The sequence below is a fragment of the Oncorhynchus nerka genome, linkage group LG19 (genome assembly GCF_034236695.1).
Source record: "Oncorhynchus nerka isolate Pitt River linkage group LG19, Oner_Uvic_2.0, whole genome shotgun sequence".
Lineage (NCBI taxonomy): Eukaryota > Metazoa > Chordata > Actinopteri > Salmoniformes > Salmonidae > Oncorhynchus > Oncorhynchus nerka.
In genome coordinates, this window is record NC_088414.1 from 10,516,225 (window position 1) to 10,541,365 (window position 25,141).

At 44.7% G+C, this 25,141-nt stretch overlaps 1 protein-coding gene across 1 annotated transcript in view; it reads left to right on the forward strand.

Moving 5' to 3' along the window:
• Positions 1 to 24,489, forward strand: part of LOC115101016 (GDNF family receptor alpha-2-like) — a 73,759-nt gene extending 49,270 nt beyond the window's left edge. The window contains exons 4-10 of the mRNA XM_029620160.2: positions 6,434 to 6,627; positions 6,787 to 6,974; positions 20,679 to 20,788; positions 21,422 to 21,562; positions 21,852 to 22,036; positions 22,827 to 22,874; positions 23,291 to 24,489. Coding sequence (XP_029476020.1) covers positions 6,434 to 6,627; positions 6,787 to 6,974; positions 20,679 to 20,788; positions 21,422 to 21,562; positions 21,852 to 22,036; positions 22,827 to 22,874; positions 23,291 to 23,434 — 1,010 coding nt within the window. The 3' untranslated portion in view covers positions 23,435 to 24,489. The remainder of the gene's footprint in view (positions 1 to 6,433; positions 6,628 to 6,786; positions 6,975 to 20,678; positions 20,789 to 21,421; positions 21,563 to 21,851; positions 22,037 to 22,826; positions 22,875 to 23,290) is intronic.
• The last annotated feature ends 652 nt before the right edge of the window (positions 24,490 to 25,141 follow it).

Sequence of the window (25,141 nt, forward strand, 5' to 3'; positions counted from 1 at the left end):
GGTTTTTAAAAATAGGTTCTATTTGAGTCAACATTCCATGACGTACACGAAGGCATTGTTGACAGAATAGATGGATGCAGTTCAATGCATGATTCATATAATTCACCAATACATTTCTTGGTACTCCAAAAATATTGCTATCAGGTTGCAAATCACAATTGGCCTGGTACATTGTTTGCTGCCTCTATTCGGGATGCACTGTTTCCGTTACAATGGCTCAATATTTTGGACTAAAACTGACTAATGTAACTAAGCAAGGGCAATGATCACAAGTCAGTCATAGCGTGTGTGTGACTTTTTCCCCTCGTGTCATTTTTCGGTGGATAAACACAGCTAGTAAGAACTTGAATGACTGTTAACCAGTTAGCATATCGCTAGCGTTCGCAAATTCACTCTGGCTATGTACTCTGATTTCAGAGCACTCTTGAATAACTGATGAATTTATGAACGTGCAACACCCACTGACACCGCACATTGACTCGGTACCGGTAACCCCTGTATATAGCCTCATTATTGTTATTTTTTGTGTTACTTCTTTTTATTTTTTTAACTTTAGTTTATTTAACATTTATCTGTATTTTCTGAATTGCATCGTTGGTTAAGGGGTGGTAAGTCAGCATTTCATGGTAAGGTCTACACCTGTTGGTTAAGGGGTGGTAAGTCAGCATTTCATGGTAAGGTCTACACCTGTTGGTTAAGGGGTGGTAAGTCAGCATTTCATGGTAAGGTCTACACCTGTTGGTTAAGGGGTGGTAAGTCAGCATTTCATGGTAAGGTCTACACCTGTTGGTTAAGGGGTGGTAAGTCAGCATTTCATGGTAAGGTCTACACCTGTTGGTTAAGGGTGGTAAGTCAGCATTTCATGGTAAGGTCTACACCTGTTGGTTAAGGGGTGGTAAGTCAGCATTTCATGGTAAGGTCTACACCTGTTGGTTAAGGGGTGGTAAGTCAGCATTTCATGGTAAGGTCTACACCTGTTGGTTAAGGGGTGGTAAGTCAGCATTTCATGGTAAGGTCTACACCTGTTGGTTAAGGGGTGGTAAGTCAGCATTTCATGGTAAGGTCTACACCTGTTGCATTCGGCGCATGTGACAAATGCAATTTGATTTGATTTGATATGACCAAATGTACATATGTCAGTAAATGTAGGTAAAGAATGTAACACTTAGTCTCGAACGCCCTAGATAACATGTAAACAGCCTAACCAGCTCTGCTAGAGCGAGTAAAATGGTCAGAGTAAGGTGTTCTCTCGTTTGTGTCTGGAAGTAGCTAACTAGCAAGCTAGACGACTTTAGCTTGTTAGCTTTGGGTGCTTGGTTGGGACGAGTAGGCCACAATTCCCCATCGTTTATCAGTGCAATTTTGACGGCCAGCTAATTGAAAACATTTGAGAGGGTTTATCTAATGTTCCATCGTTAGATTTGAGCTCATCTTTCTCTGGCTAACATTAGTTCTTGATCTTTTTGTTGTTGGTGTGCATAACTGATGGAGAGAGAGCCTACCTTTTCATGGTTGTTTAATCAATAGGACTGTAAAGTTCCCAAATGTACTGTAAGATGACTCCCGTGGTGTTTACATATTTGCAGAAATGAATTCAGGTGGGTTTTTTTGGCTTTTGGTGAATGCGTTGTAATGATCTCAAGTCGCACTGTTGCAACTGCCCGTAAACACACAGCCCAGTTCAAACGTGAATGATGGCAGGCCTGTGTAGCAAATAAATGCCTACAGTAGCTCTGATTGGCTGAACGAGACAGACGTTTTATTACTGCAGTTAATTGTCCAACCGCACGGCCACTTTCAAACGCACAGCCGCTTTCCCAATCTAATTTTCACAAATACCTTCGGCATACAAAATTCCCAAACATTATATTAATTTTGAAAATGGGAAAATTACCATGTCTAAGTACTCGCTTGTCAGAAAATGTAAAAAAAAATTTTTTAAAAAGGTAAAAAAGTGATATTATTGCTGGGGTTGTATATGAACAGATGTCATGTTGCTAAAATCCTGCCAGTTCCAGTTTAAGTTTAGGGATTCTTTCCGAATAGTTAAGTTCAGGGTTAAGGTTTTGGTGAGGTTTAAAACGAAAAACCAGTGCCTAACACTTGGATTGAATTTGCGGACCTCTGAGCCAGAGCCGGAGCTTGCGGCTTACTCCCATCCACTACCCCCATCCACAACTGGGCTCCAGAGTGGCGCAGCGGTCTGAGGCACTGCATCTCGGTGCAAGAGGCGTCACTACAGTCCCTGGTTTGAATCTAGGCTCTATCACATCCGGCCATGATTGGGATAGGGCGGGGCACAATTGGCCCATGCGTCGTCCGGGTTTGGCCGGGGTAGGCCGTCATTGTAAATAAGAATTTGTTCTTAACTGACTTGCCAAGTTAAGTAAAGGTTCAATAAAAAATTAAATAAAAAATCCCTAGCAAACTGCAAGCCTAGTTAATGGTACGGTAATAGCGCTCACCGTTGCCCAAAGGGGCTGGTTTTTAAGTAATCTCCCGACGTCCTTGGTACCTGGATGGACATTGAATTTCACAACCTGGCTGTTGCATACGTGCATGCTTGCATGCTCGAGTGTGTAACTGCATGTGTGTGCGTGTGTTTGTGCATATCTGCTATTGTGAAACCTGCTACATGCACATTAAATCTTTTGTGTGTGTTCCCTGCAGTACATCTGAGCACAGGGGACTCTAGACATTGATCATTATCTAAGTGAGGGGGTTTGAATACATTCTATTTTCGGTTCTGTTTTATCAGTCTCTGGTTCTAACAAGGTTCCTCTTCTTTCATCTGACACATCATAGCTCTGTCTGTACAGCAGTGGAGGCTGCTGAGGGGAGGACGGATCATAATAATGGCTGGAATGGAGTCAATGGAATGGCATCAACCGCATGGAAACCACATGTTTGATGTGTTTGATACTATTCCTTTTACTCCATTCCAGCCATTATTATGAGCCATCCTCCCCTCAGCAGACTCCACTGCTGTACAGTTCGCTCTGCTCAGTACTGTCTAGCTTCACATATACATCTCCATATCTTTTTCTACCATATTCTTTCCATCTATCTAATTCTACAGATATCTGTGTGCATGTGCGTGTGTGTTTTATGTCTGTCGTTGTGTGTGTGTGTGTGTGTGTGTGTGTGGCTTTGGTTAGGCTAGCCAGCTGTGTCTATGCTGCTCCCAGGCGTCTCTCTTCATCTTTCCTCTTTTCCCCTCCTTGTCAAATTCCTTCTCCTTTCCTTTTCCGCTCCTCACTTTGCCAGTTTCCCCATCTTCCTCTCTCCGCCTCTCCTCGTCCCCCCACTCCCCCTTCTCTCTGACCTTGTCTAGGGGGGAGGGTGGGGGGGTGTAGTTGAGAGGCTACCCAACTGCAGCACTTTAATAAAACATACGTGTAAGACACTACATGTTTGTGTGTGTGTGCGTGCGTGTGTACAGATCTGAATGCGTGTGCGTGTGTGTCTGGAGGCAAGGCTTTGTGTGTAGATGCCCATAAAGGCTGTGTGAGAGAGATAACAGCTGACCCAGGGCAACACTAATTGGCCCATGCACTCACTCTGGATATTGCTCTCTCTCTCTCTCCCCATCTCTATGGCTCCCTCTCCTGAGATCCCTCACTTTTCCCCCTGAATACTTTAGCACAGGAAGGAGAGGAGAGGAGGATGGACATGAGATTAAGAGATAGACAGGGCCTTGGGCTATGGGCTTGAGACTCTTTAACAAGAAGACACGGTTTAGATTGCAATCAAAGCCCTCGCACCTATGCGCCCGCGCACGCACGCACGCCAGCCAGTTAACCCATGATACAAGTCAGTATTTGACACCAATCCATGTCTGGATAGGAGGCGTAGGTGGAGAGGGGAGAGAGACAGAGAGACAGAAAGAGAGAATCAGAGGTGGTCTACAAATCATCTGCTCGAGAAAATATTGGCCCGCGGCTGATTCTAGTTGATGATCCCTCCATCTAAGCATTCGTCCACCATTGTAAGACATATTTTTTTAAGCTATAGAAATGCATTCATTAACATCTACATTTATTTTTGCCAGATGTATTATATTGCAGACACACAAATGCATATGTTTTAATTATATTATGTGATCTAAACATAAACATAAAAAAAATGAAAATATATATTTTGAAATCCTTAAAGTATAATTTTTGGAATGATATTGTAACGGCTTTCTTCCTGGGAAGGAGAGGAGGACCAAAATACAGCGTGGTTAAAGTTCATGGTTCTTTAATAAGAGAAACTTAACATGAACAAAATACAAAACGTGGCAAAAACCAAAACAGCCCTATCTGGTGCAGCAAACACAAAGACAGGAAACAACCACCCACAAAACCCAACACAAAACAGGCTACCATATCAGGCCAAACATAGAAATAGACAAACTAGACACACAACATAGAATGCTCACCTGGCTCACGTCCTGACCAACACTAAAACAAGGAAAACACACAAGAACTAAGGTCAGAACGTGACAGATATAATGTTACTGTCTTCACTACAACAACAAAAAATGTTCAAATTCTGTCCCATTAAATTCATTCCTGTGGAGGACTGCTCCTTCTGGAGAGGGCCAATATGGCCGACTGGTGGCTTCAAAGCCTCTCACTGGCCAACACATAGCATCAGCAATCCAGGGTTTGTATACATCATTGGAAGGAACACACAGCCAGAGAGATATAGAGATATATGCACAGCGTTCCCCAACATTCCCCAAGGCCCGAGTGAGACTAATCCATCCTGGCTGTAATTGAGTTTAATAGGTAAAACAATTGATGCCTTAAACACTTCAGAATTTGACGTTTGGAACAACTTAGAAATTTGACTTTTCTGAAACATGGATGAACTTCTAATTCTAACGTGAGACCTTGAGAGCTAGTTCACACACAACCAAACACTTATTTGAAATGTCCTACATTGGCATTAGGCAATTTGAATCGGCCGCGAATAAGAGTAAGTGCCCATTCCGAGAGCAACACACACACACACCCCACATACCGGAAAATAATACAGACATGAGTGCACACATCAGTAATTCTGTACAGCTGGAAGGTGAAGCTGTAATGAAGTCGTTATTCTCCAGTCATTAAGGCTTGTCTACTTCAATCACCCTGAGCTCAGCTCATTTGACACGATCAATACACTACAAGGAGGGGGAGGAGGGGGAGGTGTGTGTGTCAGAGTTGCCCTACGGGGACCAATAGTGCTCTATTAGAAGTCTAATATAAGATGTGAGGTATGAAATAAAAATGCTGATTTGGAATGTGTTCCCACTACAACAAACCGTGTCACCGATAATGAGAATAAGGGCTTGAACTTTACATAACAGTTTCTCCTTCCCACTGACAGTATTGTTTCTTTAAATTGTGTGTGTGTGTGTCAGCTCCGAGTGATTTCAATTTAAGAAATCTATTCTCAAGCATTCCCACGCATGATAGAGAGACACGTGATTGTATTCAAATGTAAGCAAGATTTGAAAATATTATGTTTCAGTCAAACATTATTTCTGTTTGGGCTTCTTGCGGTCAATTGAGAGTCTACAAATGATTTGTAATTAATTTCCGTCCCCCCGACCATCTGCTCCAGAAAAAAAATTGGCCTGCAGCTGAATCTAGCTGGTGATCCCTGCATTAGTCTCTGGTGATGTGTAACAAGACGAGCACTGGGGTCAGACACAGATTGTGTCTGTGTCTGTTATTAACTTTTAGTTCTCATATTAGCCTTTTCCTCTCTAGCTTTCTCTCCTTCTCTCCATCTCTCTCGCTGCCTCTCAATTAAATTCAAGTGGCTTTATTGTCATGGGAAACATGTTTACATTGCCAAAGCAGTGAAGTAGATAATAAACAAAAGTGAAATAAATTATACAAAAATTAACAGTAAACAGAAAACTCACAAAATTTCCATACGTTTCAAATGTCATATTATGGCTACTGTATATACAGTGTTTATATATATATATATATATATATATATATATATATATATATATATAATATGGGTTGTATTAACAATGGTGTTTGTTCTTCACCGGTTGCCCATTTCTTGTGGTAACAGGTCACAAATTTTGCTGCTGTGATGGCACACTGTGGTATTTCAGCTAATAGAAATGGGAGTTTATCAACTTTAGATTTTTTTTCAAATTCCTTGTGGGTCTGCGTAATCTGAGGGAAATGTGTGTCTCTAATATGGTCATACATTAGGCAGGAGGATAGGAAGTGCAGCTCAGTTTCCACCACATACCACACTCTCTCAAGAGCCTGGTCTGCCTACGGTGGCCTCTCTCAATAGCAAGGCTATGCTCACTGAGTCTGAACAAAGTCAAAGCTTTCCTTCTTTTTGGGTCAGTCACTGTGGTCAGGTATTCAGCCACTGTGTACTCACAGTGTACTCTCTCTCTCTCTCAACCCCACCCTTCTCCCAGACTCCTCTCTGTCCAAGGCCAACCCATGCTCAGAGCCAGGAAAACCGTGTAACCCATGCCTTGACGCAGCCAAGGCCTGTAACCTCAACGAAACCTGCAAGAGACAACGCTCCAATTACATCGCTATCTGCAACAAACCTCCTCAGCCCTCACAGGCCAACCAGGAGCCCTGCAGCCGCAAACGATGTCACAAGGTGGGTGGTGGTTGGACTGAAGTCTGAAATGATCCTATTCCCTAGTAATACACTACTTCTAACGAGAGTCCCATCACATGGTGGATGATGATAATGACGATGATGTTGATGATGAAGAAGACGACTATAACGGTTGCAATTTGTCCTGTGTGTCCCCAGGCGCTGCGTCAGTTTTTTGAGCGTGTGCCGTGGGAGCTGAGTTACCCCCTTTTGTTCTGCTCGTGTCCTGACCAGGCCTGTGCAGAGAGACGTAGACAGACCATCGTACCTGCCTGCTCCCACCAGGAGAAACACAGACCCTCCTGTCTAGAGCTACGGCGCAACTGCCGCTCCGACGCACTCTGCAGGTAGGCTACACGCTCACGCACACTCAAGTGTACACACGCATTTACACACGCATGCACAGACACACTTCCAAACACACACTCAAGTGTGTACACTCATCAACACACGCATGCATGAACACACACACACAACCAGACACACATTGAGCACTGGGATCAGAATCTTTTGGCTGCCTCATGAATGAGATTTTCTCTCTTCCTCCAACATAATGTCCCAAATATCCCAGCAGTTTGTGCGGGCTGTTTGGGTGGTTTGGTGTTTGTGTGTGTACTGAAAGGCTTTCAGGGCAATTTAGAGTGAGAGAAAGAAAGACAGAGAGCAGAGATGGAGAGAGAAAGAAAAAGAAGGGTAAAAAGAAAGAGCGAGGGGGCAGAGGAGAGAGTAAGAAGAGGAGCGAGGGGAAGAGAAGAGGTAGAGAGATTAAGAGAGAGGTAGAGGATGGTAACTGCGGGTATAACTTGGGGCCTCTGAGTTGGACACTGATTGGAGCAGGCAGCCATGTTCTCATTAGCTATGTAAATATTGTAAATATGTAATGACAATTAATTAAAGAGAAGATTTAGTCAGAACAAAACCCCTGATTATAACCAAATACACACTCACAGATGCACCGGGGGGGGGGGGGGGTGTATTGCTTTAGAGCCCTATTAAAACGAGGTAGATTGGTCCTACTACTTTTCAAATGTGCAAAAATGTATCTGAAATGTAGCCAACAACTGTCGTTTTATATAATAACACAAAGATATGCACCCCATTGTGACATACAAGTGTATCTGAAATGCAGCTGTAGTTGCCGTAGGCCTACACATCATTTTTCTGTGGGAGAGTTTCAGAAAAGCAAACTAAATCAAACTAAGTGCATGTTCTATATTCATAGCTGATGTGAAATTTCCTACATGGCAGAAGCCAATTAGAATTTGCCGCGAATAAGAGTAAATGGCCATTCCGAGAGCAACACACACACACACACACACACACTCACACGCGCGCGCACACACACACACTATAGCAGAATAGCAAGGAGCGGTGACAAAGTAGGCTGTGTCGTTTTCATAATATTGACATCACTTTTACAGTAGTCTATCACATAACAACTATGTGTAATGAAATTGATAACAGAGTGAAGGTTTCGTCCTGTACTACTGCGACATACAAAATGTCAAAAATGTTGGCCCTTCTGAAATGCAGCCATATACACAACTCTCATTTTGCACACAAGAAAGCATGCAATGTTGAAGAGAAGCCCGACACACACCGTAACCATCGATTAAGATCACTTCATTGGTCAATTGCACACAAGGTCCAACCAGAATTTGACTTCCGCTTTTAACCCGACTCCTCCAAAAGACACACATACAGCAGTTTTTTTGGAGAGGTACGGGGAGCTGTCACACACTGGGAGCCCAGGAGCTGTTCACTTGCAGACAGATTTCTCCTGACGGAACCGGGATATGAACTGGTTGCTGGCTCGCCTCTCTAACCGCCAGGCTACCTGCCACCCCAGGACAATGGACAGAAGGCTACCACCAGTCAGTGTGATGAAAGGATAACGTTAGATGCACCAACCAAGAAGAGCACCAGGCCAGGGGTCACCTCCGAGCACAACCAATAGGCTACATTGGCCATTTTCTCAGCAAATACTGTCTATCTAACAATAGCAATTAGACCCGCAAAAGCAAGAAATTACATTAAGACTCAATTCAATCTAAAATATGCATTAAAGTAAAAAGCAAACGCCTAAACTATATATTACATTTAAAAAAATGGACCAACAACCAGTAAAGTTACATGAGGGAAAACGAAAACGGTTTTAGCTTTTACCATTTGGAAGAGTTAAAGCCTCCTCTATGCTGTGTTGAACCGTGCAAGGAAAGATGTACTTCAGGGTGGAGAAGGAAGTTTTGCACAGTGCAGAAGGTGCCCCAAATGTTAATCCAAGTTTCAGTGCCAACAGCACAGTCAGCATTGCTGACAAAGGCCCGCTGTCATTTTGAAGAACACTGAGTGGGGTTCCTTGTTGTAGCTGGGTGTGGTTGCGATTTCTCTTCACAAGCCACATTAAACTCAGCTTCCAATAGTTCAGTTTTGGTTAGATCCAACAAAGGCTTGACCTTGTTCACATCAAAATGTTTGGGCTCAGGATCCATGGCACACAGGCTCCACCAGTCGACTATTTGGTTTGCTAAATCGTGATGACATTTCCCCCAGCACGGCATCCAAAATGCTGAAAACAGTTGATCACTTCTCATTTCCATCACCATGCTGACCCACTATGCTTTCAGTGCTCTTGCAGAGTTTTACTGATGAGTCTCCATAGTTTGCTTGGAGCTGGTGTGCTCATGACCTCCTGGCATTCACCCGAAATCTTTTAGAATTCAGCATCATATCGCAGTTTATCAACGCACCCATAAGTACTGTGGACAAGTTTGACACCGGTGTGGAGATCAGTTGCTTCAGACTGCAATAACTTATTAGGAGGGTCGAGGAGCCCCAGGATATTGTGAATTATTGTTAGCAATGAACTTAAACCTCTGCTCTGTCACTGTTTTCAATAAGCCTGTGGCCTTGAGTCTCACATCTGTGCCATACGTGCAAGGAGATTCAAGCATCTCTGTGATGTTGTCACTTGATTTCAAAATGACTGACACACACCACAACCAAATGCGATTAAATTTAGCATGCAATATTTTCTGCACACCCCGTGTTTTTCCCAGACAACACTCTAGCTGATGCCAACATTTGTTAGCGCTGACTCTGATAGATAGATGCCCCCCCACAAAATAAAATAAACTGGATGGGAAGCACCTGCCCCATATATCTGGGCCTGTCTCCTCTCCTCTCATAAATATACAGTAGGTGTTGTTAAAATGGGAGTGTAGGTTATTTCTGACCAATTATATTTAAGGTCAGCAGTGTCAGTTATACATTTCCATATTATTATAATTTCACTGTGTTTGGTTTGTATGCGTTTTCCTTCTGCTAATGTACATATTATAATAAGGTGTTTTAACTGTGAATCTGCTTCACTGTAACTGACAAGTCAGGGTCAGAGGGAGAGAGAGAGAGAGAGAGAAAAAAAAGAGAGGGATAGAGTGAGAGTTGAAAGAGCGGTCGGGAGAGAGGAGTGGACAGAGAATCTATGTCCTTATTCGATATGCATGTGCACTACTTTGGCTAGCCTAGGCTGTTAGCTTGGATACTAGAATACAGCATAGCAGTTAGTTGTCAGACAGTGAGTCTGTCTTGTCTTTCAACACAGTTCGCTTATCGAATATGAATTTACACACACAAATGTACACAAGCATGGACACACTCCGCCCTTTGATCTTTGTCAATGAGTCAGACACCACATCCACCATCACAGCTCCCCCAAACAAAGAGCACAGAAGTCAGTGTGAGTGTCAACTTCAAAGGTTCCTGTGAAGCATTGCTCATCCATCCTAAGACACCTAAACTCATACCGACATAGACACCAAAACACACACACAGGCATAAGCACACACTCCCATGGAATGACTGACCTCTATGAGAACGTCAACAGCACAGTATTCAGACCTGTCAGTCATACACACACATGCAATTTGGTAAAAATTTGGTACATGTTTTAATCGCTTATTAATAAATAATCAACCAAATTGTTATTAATGAAAACACTATAACTAATTGGTAGGTCTAACTTTACTAGTTACTTCTGTGAATGTTCATTATCCTCCCTCCTAATAAGGGAGGGACATTTGAAAATATCTTAAAGATATGTGGGTTTTTGGTAACAGAATGACAACACTAGGCAATATTTTTCTTACATTTACAGAAGGCCAATAATTTCTGGAAAACTAAATACACATTTTGATACTATTTGGCGGTCGTCTTTACTTCAAGACTATTGTTTTTTATGTATTTCTAAAACCTTTTAAGACTTTTTCTGATAGGTATTTTCTATATATATATATATATATATATATATATATATATATATACATACAGTGGGGAGAACAAGTATTTGATACATTGCCGATTTTGCAGGTTTTCCAACTTACAAAGCATGTAGAGGTCTGTCATTTTTGTCATAGGTACACCTCAACTGTGAGAGACGGAATCTAAAACAAAATCCAGAAAATCACATTGTATGAATTTTAAGTAATTAATTTGCATTTTATTGCATGACATAAGTATTTGATCACCTACCAACCAGTAAGAATTCCGGCTCTCACAGACCTGTTAGTTTTTCTTTAAGAAGCCCTCCTGTTCTCCACTCATTACTGCTCTTGCTGCGGGCGATTCCCTGATCCACCTCTACGCAGACGACACCATTCTGTATACTTCCGGCCCGTCCTTGGACACTGTGCTATCTAACCTCCAAACGAGCTTCAATGCCATACAACACTCCTTCCGTGGCCTCCAACTGCTCTTAAACGCTAGTAAAACCAAATGCATGCTTTTCAACCGTTCTCTGCCTGCACCCGCACACCCGACTAGCATCACCACCTTGGATGGTTCCGACCTAGAATATGTGGACATCTATAAGTACCTAGGTGTCTGGCTAGACTGTAAACTCTCCTTCTAGACTCATATCAAACATCTCCAATCTAAAATCAATCTAGAGTCGGCTTTCTATTCCGCAAGAAAGCCTCCTTCACTCACGCCGCCAAACTTACCCTAGTAAAACTGACTATCCTACCGATCCTCGACTTCGGCGATGTCATCTACAAAATAGCTTCCAACACTCTACTCAGCAAACTGGATGCAGTTTATCACAGTGCCATCCGTTTTGTTACTAAAGCACCTTATACCACCCACCACTGCGACCTGTATACTCTAGTCGGCTGGCCCTCGCTACATATTCGTCGCCAGACCCACTGGCTCCAGGTCATCTACAAGTCCATGCTAGGTAAAGCTCCGCCTTATCTCAGTTCACTGGTCACGATGGCAACACCCACCCGTAGCACACGCTCCAGCAGGTGTATCTCACTGATCATCCCTAAAGCCAACACCTCATTTGGCCGCCTTTCGTTCCAGTTCTCTGCTGCCTGTGACTGGAACGAATTGCAAAAATCGCTGAAGTTGGAGACTTTTATCTCTCTCACCAACTTCAAACATCTGCTATCTGAGCAGCTAACCGATCGCTGCAGCTGTACATAGTCCATCGGTATATAGCCCACCCAATTTTACCTACCTCTTCCCCATACTGTTTATATTTATTTACTTTTCTGCTCTTTTGCACACCAATATCTCTACCTGTACATGACCATCTGATCATTTATCACTCCAGTGTTAATCTGCGAAATGGTAATTATTTGCCTACCTCCTCATGCCTTTTGAAACACAATGTATATAGACTCTTTTTTTTTTTTTTTTTTTCTACTGTGTTATTGACTTGTTTATTTTTTACCCAATGTGTAACTCTGTGTTGTTGTCTGTTCACACTGCTATGCTTTATCTTGGCCAGGTCGCAGTTGTAAATGAGAACTTGTTCTCAACTAGCCTACCTGGTTAAATAAAGGTGAAATAAAAAAATAAAAATAAAATAACCTGTATTAAGCGCACCTGTTTGAACTCGTTACCTGTATAAAAGACACCTGTCCACACACTCAATCAAACAGACTCCAACCTCTCCACAATGGCCCAGACCAGAGAGCTGTGTAAGGACATCAGGGGCAAAATGGTAGACCTGCACAAGGCTGGGATGGGCTGCAGGACAATAGGCAAGCAGCTTGGTGAGAAGGCAACAACTGTTGGCGCAATTATTAGAAAATGGAAGAAGTTCAAGATGACAGTCAATCACCCTCGGTCTGGGACTCCATGCAAGATCTCACCTCGTGGGGCATCAATGATCATGAGGAAGGTGAGGGATCAGCCCAGAACTACATGGCAGAACCTGGTCAATGCCCTGAAGAGAGCTGGGACCACAGTCTCAAAGAAAACCATTAGTAACACACTACGCCGTCATGGATTAAAATCCTGCAGCGCACGCAAGGTCCCCCTGCTCAAGCCAGCGCATGTCCAGGCCCGTCTGAAGTTTGCCAATGACCATCTGGATGATCCAGAGGAGGAATGGGAGAAGGTCATGTGGTCTGATGAGACAAAAATAGAGCTTTTTGGTCTAAACTCCACTCGCCGTGTTTGGAGGAAGAAGAAGGATGAGTACAACCCCAAGAACACCATCCCAACCGTGAAGCATGGAGGTGGAAACATCATTCTTTGGGGATGCTTTTCTGCAAAGGGGACAGGACGACTGCACCGTATTGAGGGGAGGATGGATGGGGCCATGTATCGTGAGATCATGGCCAACAACCTCCTTCCCTCAGTAAGAGCATTGAAGATGGGTCGTGGCTGGGTCTTCCAGCATGACAACGACCCGAAACACACAGCCAGGGCAACTAAGGAGTGGCTCCGTAAGAAGCATCTCAAGGTCCTGGAATGGCCTAGCCAGTCTCCAGACCTGAACCTAATAGAAAATCTTTGGAGGGAGCTGAATGTCCGTATTGCCCAGCGACAGCCCCCGAAACCTGAAGGATCCGGAGAAGGTCTGTATGGAGGAGTGGGCCAAAATCCCTGCTGCAGTGTGTGCAAACCTGGTCAAGAACTATAGGAAACGTATGATCTCTGTAATTGCAAACAAAGGTTTCTGTATCAAATATTAAGTGCCGCTTTTCTGATGTATCAAATAATTATGCCATGCAATAAAATGCGATATGTGATAATCTGGATTTTTGTTTTAGATTCCGTCTCTCACAGTTGAAGTGTACCTATGATAAAAAATTACAGACCTCTACATGCTTGTATCAAATACTTGTTATCCCCACTGTATATACATGTATGTATGTATATATATATACACACACCGTCGTTTTCATGACGCACTTTAGTTTGGGTGGAGAAATAAAAACCCTATTACGTATTCCTGCGCCTGTCTCATATCATTATACAGTGTGAGACATATATAAGTACATTCGGAAAGTATTCAGACCCCTTGATTTTTTTCCACATGGTGTTATGTGAAAGCATTATTCTAAAATGGATTCAATATCATTTTTTCTCATCTATCTACACACAACACCCCCCATAATGACAAAGCGAAAACAGGTTTTTAGATTTTTTTTTACAAATGTATTAAAAAATAAAAAAACAGAAATACCTTATTTACCAAGGTATTCAGACCCTTTGCTATGAGACTTGAAATTGTGTTCCGTTGCATCCTGTTTCCATTGATCATTCTTGGGATGTGTCATGCCCTGACCTTAGTTATCTTTGTTTTCTTTATTATTTTGGTTAGGTCAGGGTGTGACAAGGGTGGTTTGTTTAGTTTTGTATTGTCTAGGGATTATCTAGTCTAGGTGTTTATATGTCTATGGTTGCCTAGATTGGTTCTCAATCAGAGGCAGCTGTTTATCGTTGTCTCTGATCGGGGACCATATTTAGGTAGCCATATTCCTTGGGTATGTTGTGGGTTGTTATTCTATGTTTAGTTGCCTGTCTGCACTAGCCATATTAGCTTCACGGTTCATTTTGTTGTTTTGTAAAGTTTGTTCAGTGTTCTCTCTTTCATTTAAAGAAGTATGTATTCATATCACGCTGCGCCTTGGTCTCCTACATATGACAACCGTGACAGAATAACCCACCATAAAAGGACCAAGCAGCGTGAAAAGGAGGAGCAGCATTTGATGGAGCAGAAAGCATGGACATGGGACGAAATACTGGACGGTAAAGGATCCTGGACGTGGGAGGAAATACTGGCAGGAGAGGATCGCCTACCATGGAGGCAGGTGGAGATAGCACGGGAGGAACGGCGACGATATGAGGGTACACGGCTAGCACGGAAGCCCGAGAAGCAGCCCCGATATTTTTTGGGGGGAGGGCACACGAGGAGATTGCATGAGTCAGGTCGGAGACCTGAGCCAACTCCTGGTGCTTACTGTGGGGAGCGTGTTACTGGTCAGGCACCGTGTTATGCGGGGGAATGCACGGTGTCTCCAGTACGCTATTCTAGCCCGGTGCGCTCTATTCCAGCTCCTCGCATTGGCTGGGCTAGGATGGGCATCCAGCCAGGAAGGAGGGTGCCGGCTCAGCGCTCCTGGTCTCCAGTGTACCTTCTTGGACAAGGATATCCTGTGCCGGCTCTGCGTACTGTGTCTCCGGTGAGTCTGCACAGCCCAGTGCGTCCTGTGCCAGCGCCCTGCATTTGCAGAGAATAAACATCCAGCCAGGACGGGTTGTGTCAGCTCTACACTCCAGACCTCCAGTGCGCCTCCACAGTCCAGAGCGTCCGGCGACATACCCAGTCCAGAGCGTCTGGCGACAGTACCCAGTCCAGAGCGTCCGGCGACAGTACCCAGTCCAGAGCGTCTGGCGACAGTACCCAGTCCAGAGCGTCTGGCGACAGTACCCAGTCCAGAGCGTCTGGCGACGATACCCAGTCCAGAGCGTCCGGCGACGGTGCCCAGTCCAGAGCGTCCGGCGACGGTACCCAGTCCAGAGCGTCCGGCGACGGTGCCCAGTCCAGAGCGTCCGGCGACGGTACCCAGTCCAGAGCGTCCGGCGACGGTACCCAGTCCAGAGCGTCCGGCGACGGTACCCAGTCCAGAGCGTCCGGCGACGGTACCCAGTCCAGAGCGTCCGGCGACGGTACCCAGTCCAGAGCGTCCGGCGACGGTACCCAGTCCAGAGCGTCCAGTGACGGTGCCCAGTCCAGAGCGTCCGGCGACAGTGCCCAGTCCAGAGCGTCCGGCGACAGTACCCAGTCCAGAGCATCTGGCGACAGTACCCAGTCCAGAGCATCCGGCGACAGTACCCAGTCCAGAGCATCCGGCGACAGTACCCAGTCCAGAGCATCCGGCGACAGTACCCAGTCCAGAGCTTCCGGCGACAGTTCAAAGACCGGAACCTCCAACGACGGGCCACAGTCCGGAACCTCCAAAGACCGGCCCGGAACCTCCAACGACGGGCCACAGTCCGGAACCTCCAAAGACGGGCCACAGTCCGGAACCTCCAACGACGGGCCACAGTCCGGAACCTCCAAAAACGGGCCACAGTCCGGAACCTCCAACAACGGGCCACAGTCCGGAACCTCCAGCGACGGTCCCCAGCCCGGGGTCTCCAGCGACGGTCCCCAGCCCGGGGTCTCCAGCGACGGTCCACAGTCCGGAACCTCCAGCGACGGTCCCCAGTCCGGGGTCTCCAGCGACAGTCCCCAGTCCAGAACATCCGGTGATGATCCACGCAGCGAGGGTCCCCAGCCCGGGGCCTACGGTGAGGATCCGCAGTCCAGAGCCTCCGGTGATGATCCACGGGTCAGTGCTACAAGAGCGGACTCGGTGTAAAGAAGGGGGGCGGCGTCCAGAACCAGAGCCGCCACCGAGGTTAGATGCCCACCCAGACCCTCCCATATAGGTTTAGGTTTGCGGCCGGGAGGCCGCACCTTTGGGGGGGTACTGTCACGCCCTGACCTTAGTTATCTTTGTTTTCTTTATTATTTTGGTTAGGTCAGGGTGTGACAAGGGTGGTTTGTTTAGTTTTTGTATTGTCTAGGGGTTTGTCTAGGTGTTTATATGTCTATGGTTGCCTAGATTGGTTCTCAATCAGAGGCAGCTTTTTATCGTTGTCTCTGATTGGGGACCATATTTAGGTAGCCATATTCCTTGGGTATTTTGTGGGTTGTTATTCTATGTTTAGTTGCCTGTCTGCACTAGCCATGTTAGCTTCACGGTTCGTTTTGTTGTTTTGAAAAATGTGCTCAGTGTTCTCTCTTTCATCGAAAGAAGTATGTATTCATATCACGCTGCGCCTTGGTCTCCTCAATATGATGAAAAACAGCCCCAAAGCATGATGTTTCCACCCCTATCTTTCACAGTAGGTATGGTGTTCTTTGGGTGCAACTCAGCATTCTTTGTCCTCCAAACACGACGAGTTGAGTTTTTACCAAAAAGTTCTATTTTGGTTTCATCTGACCATATGACATTCTTGCAATCTTCTTCTGGATCATCAAAATGCTCTCTAGCAAACTACAGACGGGCCTGAACATGTACTGGCTTAAGCAGGGGGACACGTCTGGCACTGCAGGATTTGAGTCCCTGGCGGCGTAGTATGTTACTGATGGTAGGCTTTGTTACTTTGGTCCCAGCTCTCTGCAGGCCATTCACTAGGTCCCCCCGTGTGGTTCTGGGATTTTGCTCACCGTTCTTGTGATAATTTTGACCCCACGGGGTGAGATCTTGCATGGAGCCCCAGATCGAGGGAGATTATCAGTGGTCTTGTATGTCTTCCATTTCCTAATAATTGCTCCCACAGTTGATTTCTTCAAACCAAGCTGCTTACCTATTGCAGATTCAGTCTTCCCAGCCTGGTGCAGGTCTACAATTTTGTTTCCGGTGTCCTTTGACACTCTTTGGTCTTGGCCATAGTAGAGTTTGGAGTGTGACTGTTTGAGGTTGTGGACAGGTCTTTTATACTGATAACAAGTTCAAACAGGTGCCATTAATACAGGTAACGAGTGGAGGACAGAGGAGTCTCTTAAAGAAGAAGTTACAGGTCTGTGAGAGCCAGAAATCTTGCTTGTTTGTAGGTGACCAAATACTTATTTTCCACCATAATTTGCAAATAAATTCATTAAAAATTCTACAATGTGATTTTCTGGATTTCTTTTCTCATTTTGTCTGTCATAGTTGAAGTGTACCTATGATGAAAATTACAGGCCTCATCTTTTTAAGTGGGAGAACTTGCACAATTGGTGGCTGACTAAATACATTTTTGCCCCACTGTAGGTGTCCCTTTTGTCCAGGTGGGAAAGAGCAGCGAGGAGTGCAATAGAGATTGCATCATCTGTGGATCTGTTGGGGCGGTGTGCGAATTGGAGTGGGTCTAGTGTTTCTGGGATGATGGTGATGTGAGCCATGACCAGCCTTTCAAAGCACCTCATGGCTACTGACGTGATGCTATGGGGCGGTAATAATTCAGCCAGGTTACCTTCGCTTTCTTGGGCACAGTGCTATGGTGGTCTGTTTGAAACGTGTAGGTATTACAGAGGGAGAGGTTGGAAATGTCAGTGAAGACAATTGCCAATGTGGAATCATGTAGTCAGCAAACATACGGACATATGGAATCATATAGTAACCAAAAAAGTGTTAAACACATCAAAATATATTTGAGATTTGAGATTCGTCAAAGCAGCCACCTTCTGCCTTGATGACAACTTCGCAGACTCTTGGCATTCTCTCAACCAGCTTTTTATTTTGTACCTTTATTTAACGAGGCAAGTCAGTTTAGAACAAATTCTTATTTTACAATGACGGCCTATCCCGGCCAAACTCTCCCCTAACCCGGACAACGCTGTGCCAATTGTGCACCGTCCTATGGGACTCCCGATCACAGCTGGTTGTGATACAGCCCGGGATCAAACCAGGGTCTGTAGTGACGCCTCTGGCACTGAGGTACAGTACCTTAGACCACTGCACCACTCGGGAGCTTCATGAGGTAGTCAAATGGAATGCATTTCAATTAACAAGTGTGCCTTGTTAAAAGTTAATTATCGCAGCATTCTGCGGCAATATGCCATTCCATCTGGTTTGCGTTTAGTGGGACGATCATTTGATTTTGAATAAGACAATGACCCAAAACACACCTCCACGCTGTGTAAGGGCTATTTGACCAAGGAGAGTGATGGAGTGCTGCATCAAATCACCCGAACTCAACCCAATTAAGATGGTTTGGGATGAGTTGGGTCTCAGAGTGAATGAAAAGCAGCCAACAAGTGCTCGGCATATGTTGGAACTCCTTCAAGACGGTTGTTTAACTCTTTTTTTGCTTACTACATGGTTCCATATGTGTTATTTCATAGTGTTGATGTCTTCACTATTATTATATAACGTAGAAAACATAAGAATAAAGAAAAAGCCTTGAATGAGTAGGTGTGTCCAAACTTTTGACTGGTATTGTACACATAGTGTATGAAAATGCTGCGTGTCATGTTTCAAAATCGATATCTTTCTTACCTCTATATTGTTTATGTCCTCCGGATTTGAGAAGACGAGTTCAAAGGTGAGCCTATCAGGTAGCCTAAATTCTCGCACGGCATCTATCCTAGGTTACTCGATGCTATTTCAGTGATTTATGATCACTTTTGTTTCTCTGGCCTCCATTGATTTAGTCACCCTTATTTTGACCATCCTACAACGGGAAATCGCCAATAAATGTTGAACGAATTATGATAGAGCCATGACGTTTTGGCCATTGGTTTTCTTAGAGGATCATCTACACAATTACCCATTGGTCAAAATATGTGGTTTTGATTGGACACCCTATACCAAGCTAGGAAGCTGATGTCATATAGAAATATGTGTTTTTCATGTTAATGGTAGGGCAGAAAGAAATAGTATACTGCTTTTGACCAGGGTACATATGGCTCTGGTCCAACGTAGTGCACAATATAGGGAACAAGGATAGGGAACAAGGTGCTATTTAGGACATAAAATTGAAAATAACTCTAATTAGAATCGAGGAAGACCGGTTGAGGGAAATATTCACAACTGAGAAAGGCCCTTTTTGTTTCTCTTTTGAGTTTCTCTTTTGAGTTTCTCTTTTGAGTTTGTCTTTTGAGTGCACATTGGCGACTTTGAACGTCCTTGGTGTTTTTTTTAATGGGCATTGAGACAAAACGGGAAGATATCAACAGGACATTCATGCTCGGCTCACATTCCCTTCCCTGTGAGAGACTGAAAATGTAAAGCAAATAATGATCTCTGTGCGTTTCTTTTTCCACTGGCTACCTATGCCTGCGGAGGTGTCTGGCACTCTATAGTACAAAGCAGATAGCTACTGTTTGGCCTTGGTTAACACCGCCTCATAGCCTTTACGTAGCCTCATTCACAATGCAATGAAAGACGACTTACATTGGCTTGAGGTAACATGTGAATGCGATGTCGTTTTTATTCAACCTTCCATTGTCATTGGCTTGTGTCGGAGTCGATTATTTCCCCTCTCAAATCAATTGGAGAGGACTGTGAGAATGGATGGTAGGTTGGGATTGAGACTCTTCAACAGCAAAAAGTAGTTGCTGGGTAGATAATCAATAACCATTGTAATTCAAAACAACTGATTCACCTTATTTTCGAACGACAAAAAAACATCATATCTCCCATAAAATAGCCTTACAATATGATCATAATGCTTACTGTAAGTACTATAGTGGATGGTTCCAATGGTTTCGTGGGTTAGAGCATGATGTGGGCAATATTAGGGTTGTGGGTTTGATTCCTGCATAGGCCGCGTATGTACAAAACCTTATCGTCACCTGCTCTTTCCAATACATAGACTGACCAGGTGAAAGCTATGATCCCTTATTGATGTCACTTGTTAAATCCACTTCAATCAACTGCAAAGCTGCTGGGGTTTTCATGCTCAACAGTTTCCCGTGTGTATCAAGAATGGTCCTCCACCCAAAGGACATCCAGCCAACTTGACACAACTGCGGAAAGCATTGGAGTCAACATGGGCCAGCGTCCCTGCGGAACGCTTTCGACGCCTTGCAGAGTCCACGTCCTGACGAATTGAGGCTGTTCTGAGGGCAAAAGTGGGGTGTGCAACTCAATATTAGGAAGGTGTCCATAATGTTTTGTACACTCAGTGTATCACTGTCTTTAAGTTCCTTGGGTTGAAATGCTGAAATGGCGATATTACGAGGAATGTTTTTCATCTGCCCGTGTGTGTGCATGTAGGTCAAGACTGGCTGATTTCCATACCACCTGTCAGATGACTGGTCACTCCATCAACAGCTGTCCCCATGATAACTACCACGGCTGCCTAATGGCCTATGTAGGCCTCATTGGTGAGTACATACACACACTCTCTCGCAACTCAATCCCCAAAGAAAATGCCATACCTTACAATAACTGCAGATACAGAGATATGACATAGCTTGCCATTTTAAATATGGCGTGTGGGGCGGTCTGAAGATCATGGAGTGTTCCACCTAATTTTCTGTATGTTAATAAAACTGTGAGAAATTAAAACCGAAACTAACCTTGATTTTTGTTCAATTTAGGCATTGGATTTAATCTTTGGACTTAATTCCGGGTGGTTACGGTTAGCGTTAAAGGTTTGGGGTTTAAAACAGAAAAAACCCATTACTAAACGATTGCCTAGCACTGGGATTGAAAACGCGATGCTCGGTTGAAGACCATTCTCAACCCTATCCCCAGAGGCCTAGCTCGTCGCAAGCCTACTAGATGGTAGTAGGGCTCGCGTTGCCTTTAGTGGATGGTAGGAAATTGCTATGTAAATTAAATGTCACCTCTTGCCATAATTTCGCCATTTCAAGTATGCCTAAATATGCCGTAGTCCACTAGATTTTGGCTTCCTCTCTCCATTTAACAGCAGTTTGCTGTAGGGTATCCCAGCAGAAGCGTTCTTCAAACGTACTCTTGGTTCTGAATATTGTCTACTCCCTCCCTCTGTCCAGGGTCTGATGTGACTCCTAACTACATGGACAGCAGTCCCAGTAACAGCACCATTTCTCCCTGGTGCTCCTGCAGAGGGACTGGCAACCAGGAACAGGAGTGTGACGCCTTCCTCAGAGACTTCACACACAACACCTGTCTCAGTGAGTGGAATGCGCTTGTGTGCGTGTGTGCGTGTGCGTGTGTGTGTGTGTGCGTGTGTGTGTGTGTGTGTGTGCGTGCGTGTGCGTGCGTGTGCGTGCGTGTGCGTGCGCGTGTGTGTGTGCGTGTGTGTGCGTGTGTGTGTGCGTGTGTGTGTGTGCGTGTGTGTGTGTGCGTGTGTGGTTGTGTCCCTCTGTTTCTTTTTCTAACAGTGACCTAGCTGTAATACCTGCACTCCATCTAGCCTTTCTCTTCTTTCTTCTCCTCTCTCTCGCCTGCCTGTTTCTGTAGAGAATTCCATCCAGGCGTTTGGCTATGGATCAGAGGGGAGTGTACTTCCCGTCACAGAGTCTTTGGCCACGCCCTTTCCTCCCATACAGCCACCCCTCAACTCGAAGCCCGCTCCTTCTCTCCAAGCCAATGACATCAAGCCTCTGGATAGCGCTTGTGTTTTCTCAACTTGTGCCAACCTTAAGGTGTGTGCCTGTGTGTGCATGTCAATGGTTATCAATAGTGACGTTAGTTCATGTGACGTATCTACTTTCATAGTGTATGTATAAATGATCTAATCATCCGACACTTGACCGGCTGAGGAAATATCTAGTCCTGACGTTCTAAATATTCCGTAACTGGGATGGAGGCTGGAGGGGAAATACACACACGGACAGAACACATCAGGCTAACTGTGAGATAGATGGAAATATTCATGCTATGTGTACATGGATGAGTGTGTGTGTGTGTATACTGGACTGTATGTTTAAACTGTCAACGGCCTGCAGCTGGCAGTCTAATCCCAGGACTTCTGTCTCCTGCACGGAACCCCTGACATTCAGACTGATCACGAAGAGGTCGGGGGGAGGGAGGTGTGTGTGTGTTTGTGTGAGTGTGTTTGTTATACTAGTTATTTATCTCTCAGTTCTCTGCTCTCTATTATTCTCTTGATTTCCTGGCCATGAAAAGAGCTCTTCCTGTTCTGAGAGGAGATAAGATCTGATTGGCTCTCCCACCCAGGAGACGGGCAGGGATATGCTAATGAGAGCCATAGAGTCGCTGATGGGGGGAACAAGGGGGGAGAGAGACTGTCCCTCTGGCAGTGTGAGGAGTTGATCACAGACTTCGTTCTCTCCTCCTGTAACTGCATTTATAACATAAGCGGATAATGTGAGGATTCATCTGCAATATATATATATATATATATATATATGAGTGTGTGTTGTTGCTTATGCTGTGTGGACGTCGATGCTGATGGCGTGTTTTTTTTTCCAGGATGGAGGACAAAAGTGCATTCCTTCCAATGACTTCGAGTGTGAAGAGGTGAGCATGAGTGTTTGCGCATTGGTGTGTGTGTGTGTGTCTCTTTGACTGTGACAGAACTCATAACAGGTTTTCTGAAAGCAGCAGCCCTCCATCTCTCCTCCTCCGAGTCCATTTCTCTCTCCTCCTCCACGTTCTGTCCATCTGTCATATCTGCTTTACTCTTCTCTGCGTCCATCTACTCTGTCCATCCATCCATCTATAAACATCTTCATCACTATGTTCATCCATCCATCTATTCACTCATAACTCAACCCTGTCATGCTGCTCTTTCTCTCATCTTCGCTCTCTTTTCAAAGCACATTTACATCAGTACATCATGACTAATTCTCTTTCTCCCTCTTTTTCTCTCTCTCCAATTACCTTTACATGACCTCTCTTTACCCCCCCCCCTTCTCTCTCTCTCTCCCTCTCAGGCATTATTGGCCCAGGGTTCAATGGACTCTGAGGGAGAGGAGGAGAAAGCCCAGAGGTCTGCAGCAGCCTCTGGACCCCTGGGTGTGAGAGGGTGTGTGAGTGTGTATGTGACCATGCTGGGGCTTCTGCTCCAGGCTCTGTAGCACACATACTCACCTGACCCCTAACCTATAACCCCGTTTTCGGGTTCAGACAGGAAGCTAGAACGCCACGCACAGGAACTTCTGTGACATCCCATCCTCCACTGCCATGTCAACCAAAACAATAACAACAACATCAATAGAAGAGCCGAGAGAAGAGGAGAGCAGAGGATAAGAGAGGAGCAAAGTGAGAATGGAGAGGAGAAGTGAGGAGATGATGAGGATAAGAGAGGAGGGGAGGGAGAAGAGATGGGCACTGATCCTACAGCACAGAGAGAAAGAGAACAATAGAGAGAACATGAGACAGATGCTGAATCGACTGAAGGATGTTTTGATGGATCACCAGAGAGACTTGAGCCTCTGATTCTGTCCTATTCTCCTACCCGAAACATTGAGGACTGAGTTCTACATTACCGTACTTTGTATTGATGCGTTTCTGAGTGCATGGACACTTTGGCTGAGCTGGCAGTTCTGATGTCTTAACTGGTAGAGAGTACAATGAGCTTGTGAAGTGTGCTGCCAACAGACGCACTTGTTAAAATAATGGGAGACTGCACCTCCAGAAATTCATGCTCATACACATTTTAAAAGAGACTGTAAACCTCAAGTGCGGAGAATGGGACAGAGCAACAATCAAGGAGAGGACTAATGTGCTAGAGCCAGTGACTATATACTTTGATTGAATGGACTACACTGACATTGGACCGGACAGTACTGACTATTGTGATTGGAGCAGAAAGACCAGAGAGGCGGGACTGTTCCTCTGTCTCTTACCTCAGTAATACACATCACCTTCACACACAGAGACACAAATCACACCCTTGCATCTCTCTCTCTCGCTCCCTATAGTCCTCACTGCCTGGTAGACAGGGTTAACACACATACACACGTGTGTTACACATGTGCGAACACACATTCAAATATATACACACACACACATACATACATACATACATACATACATACATACATACATACATACATACATACATACATACATACATACATACATACAGTGGGGCAAAAAAGTATTTAGTCAGCCACCAATTGTGCAAGTTCTCCCACTTAAAAAGATGAGAGAGGCCTGTAATTTTCATCATAGGTACACTTCAACTATGACAGACAAAATAAGAAAAAAAATCCAGGAAATCACATTGTAGGATTTTTTATGAATTTATTTGCTAATTATGGTGGAAAATAAGTATTTGGTCACCTACAAACAAGCAAGATTTCTGGCTCTCACAGACCTGTAACTTCTTCTTTAAGAGGCTCCTCTGTCCTCCACTCGTTACCTGTATTAATGGCACCTGTTTGAACTTGTTATCAGTATAAAAGACACCTGTCCACAAGCTCAAACAGTCACACTCCAAACTCCACTATGGCCAAGACCAAAGAGCTGTCAAAGGACACCAGAAAAAAAATTGTAGACCTGCACCAGGCTGGGAAGACCAACTCTGCAATAGGTAAGCAGCTTGGTTTGAAGAAATCCACTGTGGGAGCAATTATTAGGAAATGGAAGACATACAAGACCACTGATAATCTCCCTCGATCTGGGGCTCCACGCAAGATCTCACCCCGTGGGGTCAGAATGATCACAAGAGCAGTGAGCAAAAATCCCAGAACCACACAGGGGGACCTAGTGAATGACCTGCAGAGAGCTGGGACCAAAGTAGTAACAAAGCCTATCATCAGTAACACACTACGCCGCCA